Raw genomic sequence first — 8,470 nt, 5'->3', positions numbered from 1 at the left:
CTGTGGTCCTAGCTACTTGGGAGGCAGAGGCAGGAGACTCGCTTGAGCCCAGGAGTTGGAGGTTGCTGTGAGCTGTGATGCTATGGCACTCTACCCAGGGGGATAGCTTGAGGCTCTGTCTCAAAATTAAGAAAAAAAAAAAAGAAAAAAAAATTCAGTGGTTCAGTTGTATTAGTCACACTTCAAGGTATCTATCAATAGCCACATATGCCTAGAGGCCACATAATAGACAGCACAGATTACATAACGTTTTTGTGACTGCCAAAAGTGCTAATAGACAGCACTGCTCTGGAGAGTCACCAGGCTCAAGAGGCAGGACAGCGGGAGTTCACACTTTGGACCCTGTTCTGCTTCAAGGTGAATCTCATCTTGGGAACCTTGCTTGGGTAAGAAATAGAAAATCTCTGGGCCTTATTTTCCTAATCTATAAAATGTTGATAGTGATAGTACCCAGCTCAAAGCCTTGCTGTGAAGATTAGGCTGCGTTTGGGTGCAGTGGCTCATGCCTGTAATCCTAGCACTCTGGGAAAGCTAGTGCAGGATTGTTTGAGGTCAGGAGTTTGAGACCAGCCCGGGTAACATAGTGAGATCTCATCATAAACAAAACAAGTAGCAAAATAAAAACCCCCAAAAAAGAAAAGCCTTGCTGTGAGGGTTAAATTTAACAGTCATAGAATATTTATTTATTTTTTCTTTTGGATACAGAGTCTCATTTTGTTGTTCAGGCTAGTGCTACAGCTCACAGCAACTTCAGTCTCTTGGGCTCAGGCAATCCTCTTACCTCAGCATCCCCAATAGCTGGGGCCACAGCCACCTGCCACAACACCCAGCTATTTTTTTTTTAATTTTAGTAGAGATGGGGGGTCTTCCTCTTGCTCAGGCTGCTCTCAAACTTCTAAGCTCAGGCAATGCACCTGACTCAGCATCTCAGAGTGCCGGGATTACAGGTGTGAGCCACTGCACCTAGCTGACATTCCTAAAGTATTTAAACATAATGTAGTCTTGGCACAGTGGTTATGGAGCCAGCCACATACACCGGGGCAGGTTTGAACCCAGCCCAGGCTAGCTAAATAACAATGACAACTGCAACAAAAAATGCCCAGGTGCTATGGTGGGCGCCTGTAGTCCCAGCTACTTGGGAGGCTGAGGCAAGAGAATGGCTTAAGCCCAAGAGTTTGAGGTTGCTGTGAGCTGTGTTGTCATGGCACTCTACGACAAAGTGAGACTCTCTAAAAAAAAAATAAACATAATATAGCTCATAGGAAGCATGATACAAGTTTTTCTGGAAGTCTCACAGCAAGTTGGTTTGTTGAACAATTCCTGAGAATGTGCTCCTTGAGGACAGACCTCAGCAAAGGGCAGCCCCAAACACAGTACCCAATATTATATTTGCTGAACCAGATTCCTCTGAGGCCCCAGGACTGGCTTCCATGTAGCTTTTCTCCCGTGGTGAAGTATGGAGGGATCCACATGGACTCCCTAACTCTGGGTTTATCTTAGTATCCTGGACTCTGGTACTCAGTAGTTGCTCAAAAACCTGAATTGAATTGTGTTGAATACAGCAGGAGGACAGAAGATAGGCGCCTGCTGAGTCTCAGGTATTGTGCTAGGTTTTTTACAACCCTGAGACAGATAAGGTATTTTATTCTTATTTCACAGATGAGGAAAACCAAAGCCCAGGCAGGTACTTAGCCAAGGAGCTGAGATTCCAGTGGACTGGCTCTGAAGCCCTCTGTAACCACACTAAGGAGGAACAGAGGGACTTGAAGGAGGACTCCTGCAGGGAGCTTTTGAACATTGGCCTGGAAGTACTTTACATCATTTGGCAAGAAGGTGCAGCTGGAGTCTCTCATTTATAGCCAAGGTGATGAACCCACAATGAACTAGTATGAGAAGAGGACCTGGGAGGAGAAAGGGCTAGGAGCTGGAACAGGGATGGTGTAGGCATGAGCTGCCCACTGATAGGGTTGACCCTATTACCCATACTGAGGAATTGCCCTTGGCTACCTGCCCTCCTGACTCCCTCTAGGAGCGCACTGTACCTTCCCCATTGGACTCCATCCTTGAGGCCGTGTTGACTGTGTCCCCAAAGAGACAGTAACGGGGCATCTTCAGCCCTACCACTCCAGCACACACAGGTCCTGGGAGGAGCAAGGGAGAAAGCGAGCGGGCGGGGTGGGGGTCGGGGAGGCAGCAGGAGGTGGGATCTGAGTTCCCAATTGTGGGAGCCTGTGTGTTTTGGGGGTGGGGGTGGGAGTCGAGAAGTCTCCCTTCTGAAGCTCCAGGCCTTCATGGCCTCCTCACCTGTGTGGATGCCTATGCGCAGGCGCAGCTGCTCCTGGGGCCGGTGGCGGATGCGGAAAGAGCGCACAGCGTCCAGCAGTGCCAAGGCCATACGGGCTACCTCACAGGCATGAAGCTGGCCGTTCCGTACTGGGAGCCCCGACACCACCATGTAGGCGTCGCCAATCGTCTCCACCTGTGGGGGCGGCCAGAAGGTGCACAAGAGGAGAGCTGGAACTTTCTCTTACCTGTGCCACCGGCTACGGTGTGTGGCCATGTGCAACACCTATCATTCTGACCCCAATCTGCTATGGCACTCTACCAAGGACAACGAAGAGAGGCTTTGTCTCAAAAAATAAAAAAATAAAAAAAAGGAAAGACTCCACACCATTCTGCCTGCCCCTTACCTTTCTCTGGCCCTGTCTATCCCTGTGTGTCCCTGGCCTTCCCTTCTCCCACCCTCACCTTGTACACATCAAAGTTGTCTATGACAGCATCAAAACAAGTGTACAGGTCATTGAGCAGGGTCACCACCTGAAAGGGAAGAGAAGTGAGAGGGACAGGAAATAAGGGATCCCACTTGGGGTTGGGTGAGAAAAGCCAAACCAAGAGCAGGCCTGATAGGATGGAGGGGCTACAACAAGTGTGTCTATCTGAGGGTCTAACCCCTGTGGAAGCTCCAACTTACCTGCATGGGAGTGCTCTCTGCTGACAGGGCTGTGAACCCTACAATGTCACTGAAGTAGATGGTGACGCTGTCAAAGGCTTCAGCCTGGACTGTCTCCCCACGCTTCAGCTGCTCAGCCACTGAGCTGAGAGGTCAGGGGAGGTGCAGCAGGGTCAGAGGCTGGGGTGAGCTAGGACAGGGGCTGTTTGGAAGTCCCAGACATGGCACTCACTGAGGCAGGATCTGGTAGAGCAAGGCTTCAGCCCTTCGCTTTTCCTCCAGGTACGCCTGGGTGCGCTCCTCCACTAGCTCCTCCAGGTTGTTGGCATACTGCTCCATGCGGGACAGCAGGCTGTCCAGGATGTTGCTGCTGTTCTCCCTGGGGGTGGGGGTGGGGTAGGGGTAGTGAGGTGGGTCCTATCCTGAGTGCCCACTCCCAAGCTGTTGGGGGGGGGCAGCACCTAGAGAGGCTGTGGGCTGGGGGCAAAGCAGGACTGGGAAGCAGAGGATAAGGGTAGGAGGAAAGTTTGATCAGTCCCTGGGCATGAAGCTTTAGACATAGATATTTTGTTCATCTCTGTGGTATAAGGACAGGAGGAGGTAGAGAGGGACTAGCATGCACACAGGTAGCAGAGAGGTGTGTCTGGAAGAACCGGCCTGGTGGTTACACTGGGAAAGGGAGAGCAGGGGCTGGGGCAGAGGTTCCTGTGGGCAGCCCAGAGCTCACAGGGGAGAAGAGAGGGAAGTGGGAAGCCAGGTGTGTGGCCCATTCATCGTACACTGTGGGCAGTGGCAGGAAAGGTATGGGGCATCAGTAGTGGGAGAAGGATCTGGAAGGTGGGAGACAGTGGGGACAGTGGAGTCATATACTATTTGCAAAGGCAGCCATGAACTGGCCATGTATGGGAGACCCAGGGGGAGGCTCCCTCTGCCTGCAGGGATAAGATGGGGTGTTGGACATGTAGTGGCTGTGGTGGGGGCTGCAGACCTGTTAAATTTGTGCAGAGCCAGGCGGATCTGCTGGAAAGGTGGCCTCTCCTGTGGGTCCTCAGCCCAGCATCTCTGCATCAGCTGCCCCAGCTCCTCCAGGTGGCTCTGCAGGGCCAGTGAAGGCCTGAAGGGGGGCTGCTCACTCCGAGTCACACGCTCAATGATCTCTGCATTGTAGGGAGAGAAGGGGAGGGCCTAGTGAGAGACAGGACAATCAGCAGGGCCAGGTTGGGGAAGTCTAGGACTAAGGTGTGGGGCAGGGGAGTTGGGTGGGTGACCAGGCACTGGCAGCAGTGGGTCAAACAGTGGCCTAAGCCCCATTGTAGAAGGAAGGTATGGTGGTGCCTCCAGGGTCCCTCTCCTTGGAGAGGTGGCAGGAATATGGGGAAGTATTGTCCTCTTACCTTTGGGACTGATGTCTAGATCTTCCACGTGGAAGACCCCATTCCTTAGGGCAATCTCCTGTAGGATGATCCCAAAACTGTACACATCACCAGCCTGGGTGCCCCGTGCAGGGGGTGAAGCCATTCGCAGGAGTTCAGGGGCTGTCCACAGCTTTTCTGTGGGTCAGAGGTCAGGAGTCAATAAGTGAGGGAGTTCAAAGCTAAGGGGCAAGGGAGAAGCAAGGAGAAGGTAGAGATTGATCTAGACACATCACACAGAGCCTCAGAGCCAGGTGTGGCCTTAGAGATACTCAGTGACCCCCTCTGCTTCACAAAGGCCTTGGATTTTCTCCTTCACTGAGAGAACTGAGGCTACAGTCAGGAAACTCACACCTGTACCCATCAGAGGCCAGGCATTGGTCCCCTACTGGGTATAGCTTAGGGTGGGTGGTAGGGTTGAGAGTTGGGGCTCACTGGCATAAAGGATGTGTCCTTGCTCTGGCTCTGGGTCCCGGAAGCTCTCCAGCCCATAGTCTGTGATCTTGAGCACAAAGCGCCCATCCACCACGCAGTTGGATGACTTGAGGTTGCCATGGGAGCAAATGGCCCCATTGTGTAGGAACAGCATACCCTGAGGAATTTGGGGAGGCAGTGGTCTCAGCCAAGACTGGGACCTCCAACCATGGCTAGGAGAAGCATGCCTGGACCCACCCCACACAACCATGGACCCTCTGGGGCCTACCTTGACGATGTCATTGGTGAGAGAATACCGGAACACCCAGTCCAGGGTGATGCTCTCGTTCTCTAGAATGTCCTATTGGGGCAGGGAGGGTCAGACCAGTCCCCCACAGACTCTCCTTAGGAGTGGGTGGAGGGTGCAGGGTTCTACTGACATAAGATGATGGAAAAGGACAAAGCCTTGGATTTTCTCTAGTGCCATTGCCCTCCCCCAATCCCATTTTACAGATGGAGCCAGAAAAGTCAGAAAGAGGGAGGGGCCTGGGGTCAGGGCCAGTCAGGGGCAGAGCCGGGGCTGAGGCTCAGGTTTCCTGACACCCGCATGTCCCCCTCACCTGCAGGCTTCCGCGGGGACAGTACTCTGTGAGGATACAGATGTTGGGGGGGTCGGTGCAGGCACCCACAAACCTGGTCAGGTGCGCATTGTGCACATCCCGCATCTGTAGGTGGGAGCCAGTGTCAGGAGCCCAGCAGCCTCAGGGACCCTTAATCTTCTCAACTCATTAATCATTTTCTGTAGACAACTCTAAGACCTTCCCTGGTGATTCCCACTCAAGTTCTGCCCACCTTCCCCAGAATCTCTACTCTCTCTAAGGCTCTACCACTAGGGGCACCGCGTATGGCCCCTTAAGGCCCTTCCTTCAGGGTGTCTCCAGTCTCATGATTTCCCCATGCCCAGCCATAGGCTGCAAGAGCCCATCCCAGGGCCATAGTCCTTCCCCCTTCCTGGGACACCCTGAGGCCTCCCCATAGTCAGTTCTGTTGGCCAACTTCCCTTGTGTCCCAATAGGACTCTCTCCTAGGGTGACCAGATTTTAACATCAGTAAGGTGGGACAACATGGTGGGGAGGGGCAGGCGGGGTGGGGGAGGCAGGGGATGGGCGGGGCAGGGGATGGAGCAGAGCAGGGCCTGACAACAATGCAAACTTTGATAAGCAGTTCTTGATAATCACTTCTCAGCAATTATTTGTTATTATTATAGTTTAACATTATAAAATTAACAAAAATAATATGAAACTCATATTCTGGCGAAATAGCCACATGGCAGCTGAAAACCGTATATTCCCTTCTTGTTCTCCTGCCCGTTGGTGCATTCTTTCCAAAAATCGGAACTTTTTAAAAACGCTGTAGGACGTGGGACAAATTGTTGAAAAGCGGGATGTCTGGTCACCCTACTCTCTCCAGGCCACTGCCTCACTCCCCCACATTACATGCTTCAATTCAAACAGGACTTTTCTTGTCAGCTCAATTCGTTTACGGTTCACACGTTTCACAGCCACGAGGTTGCCCTAGGCAAGGAATGGAGACTGTCACTGTGAGCATTGCTTTGGGAACACCACCTGCTCTGACAGCCCATTGCCTCCCACAGGACCCTCAGCTGCTCCCAAAAGCTCATCCCGAGGGCCCCAACTGCTCACCAACAGCCCGCTCCTGCCCTGGGACCCTCCTCCAGGGCCTCATCAGAGTACACCCTGTCCTAGTCCCCAGGCCCACCTTATAATATGCTGTCTTGGCAAAAACTTGGAACTGGCCTTCTGTGGTGAGCAGGGAGCCATAATTGGAGCCTCTCTGAAGAGATGGAGAGCAAGCAGGATGGTTAGCCACAGCCAGTTTGTATCCTGGTTGCTTGAATTCTGGTGTTTTTTTTTTTTTTACCATCCTGCCTTTCTTTGTATCACTCTCCTTTATACTCCACATCATGAAATCCATTTTTCATTTACTCAGCTTTTTTTTTTTTTTTTTTTTTAAGAGATAGGATGTTGCTGTGTTGCCAGGCTGGAGTACAGTGGCTATTCACAGGTCTGATCTCACCACTGATCAGCATGGTACTTTTCACCTGCTCCCTTTCCTACCTGGTCAGTTCACCCCTCTATAAGCAACTTAAGTGGTCCCTTCCTCTCTCCAGAAGGATATCATACCAATGCTGGACTTAGTGCTGACATCTGACTGGTATAGGGCCCTGCATTGCAGAACTCCTGGGCTCTTAAGGTCCTCCTGCCTCAGCTTCCCATGCAGCTGGGACTCCAGGCAGACACCACTGTGCCTAGCATTTTATGTGTTTTTTTAAAATGTGTTTTCATATGTACTATCTCCTTTGACTTTTGAAAAAGCCCTGTGAGGGAGACTCTATAGGTGTAATCATCATCTGAGATAGTCCCAGAGAGGGAACGTGATTTTCTCAAGGTCACAGAGCAAAGGAAGGCAAATCTGAGACTAGAACCTGATCTCTACTCTTCTCATCAGACACGCACCTTATACTCAGCTGTCCTCCCCCCAGAACACACACACGCACACCAGTGTCCTCACCCCACTCAGGGTCAGCCGGCTGCCTGCGCTCCACAGGTGCCTCTCAAGGCTGCTGGGCTGCAGGTCCTCCCAGCGGACCCGCCACAGCTCCGAGGCCAGCTCCTTCTCCAGCTGCATCTTCCTGGGGTTTGAAGCCTGCATCTGAGCCCGTGTGTGTTTCGGACCCTGACCCAGGTTGGGGTACTCAGCAGCCCCTTCTCAAGACTCCCAGCACTACTCCATTTGCTGAGGTGGGTGGGGGATTCTATCTTCAGGGCTGAGAGCCAGGAGGCCGGGATGGGTGAAATTCTGCCTCAACAAGGACCTTGGGGTAGATACCTCCTGTCCTCATTTGGAAACTGGGGACCTCAATATCTTTTTTTTTTTTTTTGAGATAGTCACTTTATCACCTTCAGTACAGTGATGTGGCATCATAGCTCAAAGCAACCTCAAACTCTTGGACACAAGTGATCCTCTTGCCTCAGCCTCCCAAATAGCTGGGACTACAGGCACCCGCCACAATGTCCAGCTATTTTTAATTTTTTTTAACTTTATTCAAATTAATATGAGGGTACAATATTTAGGTTACACTGTTCTCACTTCCAGGGTAAAGTTCCCTTTGTAGAAGAGCTCCTCACCCGGGGGTGTGTTAGACACCTTCACAATGTGCACAGTAGGTGAGATCCCGCCTCATGCCCTCTCTCCCTCTGCCATATATCCTCCCCTGTCCCCCCTCCATCTTCCCTCTCCCCCCTCAAACTAGACTATAATTACATGTTCTTAGGAACATGTAATTGTTTATATATTGATTTCATGTTAGTATGGAGTACATTGGATATTTATTTTTCCTTTCTTGAGATACTTTACTAAGAAGAAAGTATTTCAACTCCATTCAGGTAAATGTAAAAGATGTAAAGTCTTTATCTTTTTTAATGCATCCAGCTATTTTTAGAGACAGGGTCTTGCTCTTGCTCAGGCTGGTCTTGAACTTTTTTTTTTTTTTTTGAGACAAAGAGTCTCAAGCTGTCGACCTGAGTACAGTGCTGTGGCGTCACAGCTCACAGCAACCTTAAACTCTTGGTCTTAAGCGATTCTCTTGCCTCAGCCTCCCAAGTAGCTGGGA

General features: G+C 51.3%; 1 protein-coding gene across 1 annotated transcript in view; it reads right to left on the bottom strand.

The window, feature by feature from the left end:
• Positions 1 to 8,470, bottom strand: part of NPR1 (natriuretic peptide receptor 1) — a 17,491-nt gene that overhangs the window by 2,323 nt on the left and 6,698 nt on the right. Inside the window, exons 8-20 of the mRNA XM_003802266.3 lie at positions 7,369 to 7,489; positions 6,556 to 6,630; positions 6,273 to 6,350; positions 5,397 to 5,501; positions 5,066 to 5,137; positions 4,798 to 4,954; positions 4,345 to 4,500; positions 3,939 to 4,107; positions 3,183 to 3,329; positions 2,972 to 3,095; positions 2,749 to 2,817; positions 2,305 to 2,479; positions 2,043 to 2,141 (exon numbers count right to left, since the gene is read on the bottom strand). Of these exons, the coding sequence (XP_003802314.1) occupies positions 2,043 to 2,141; positions 2,305 to 2,479; positions 2,749 to 2,817; positions 2,972 to 3,095; positions 3,183 to 3,329; positions 3,939 to 4,107; positions 4,345 to 4,500; positions 4,798 to 4,954; positions 5,066 to 5,137; positions 5,397 to 5,501; positions 6,273 to 6,350; positions 6,556 to 6,630; positions 7,369 to 7,489 (1,547 nt within the window). The remainder of the gene's footprint in view (positions 1 to 2,042; positions 2,142 to 2,304; positions 2,480 to 2,748; positions 2,818 to 2,971; positions 3,096 to 3,182; positions 3,330 to 3,938; positions 4,108 to 4,344; positions 4,501 to 4,797; positions 4,955 to 5,065; positions 5,138 to 5,396; positions 5,502 to 6,272; positions 6,351 to 6,555; positions 6,631 to 7,368; positions 7,490 to 8,470) is intronic.

This window comes from Otolemur garnettii, unplaced genomic scaffold, assembly GCF_000181295.1.
Source record: "Otolemur garnettii isolate 467f Iridium unplaced genomic scaffold, OtoGar3 scaffold00244, whole genome shotgun sequence".
Taxonomy (NCBI): domain Eukaryota; kingdom Metazoa; phylum Chordata; class Mammalia; order Primates; family Galagidae; genus Otolemur; species Otolemur garnettii.
This window is presented reverse-complemented; position numbering and strand designations above follow the sequence as displayed.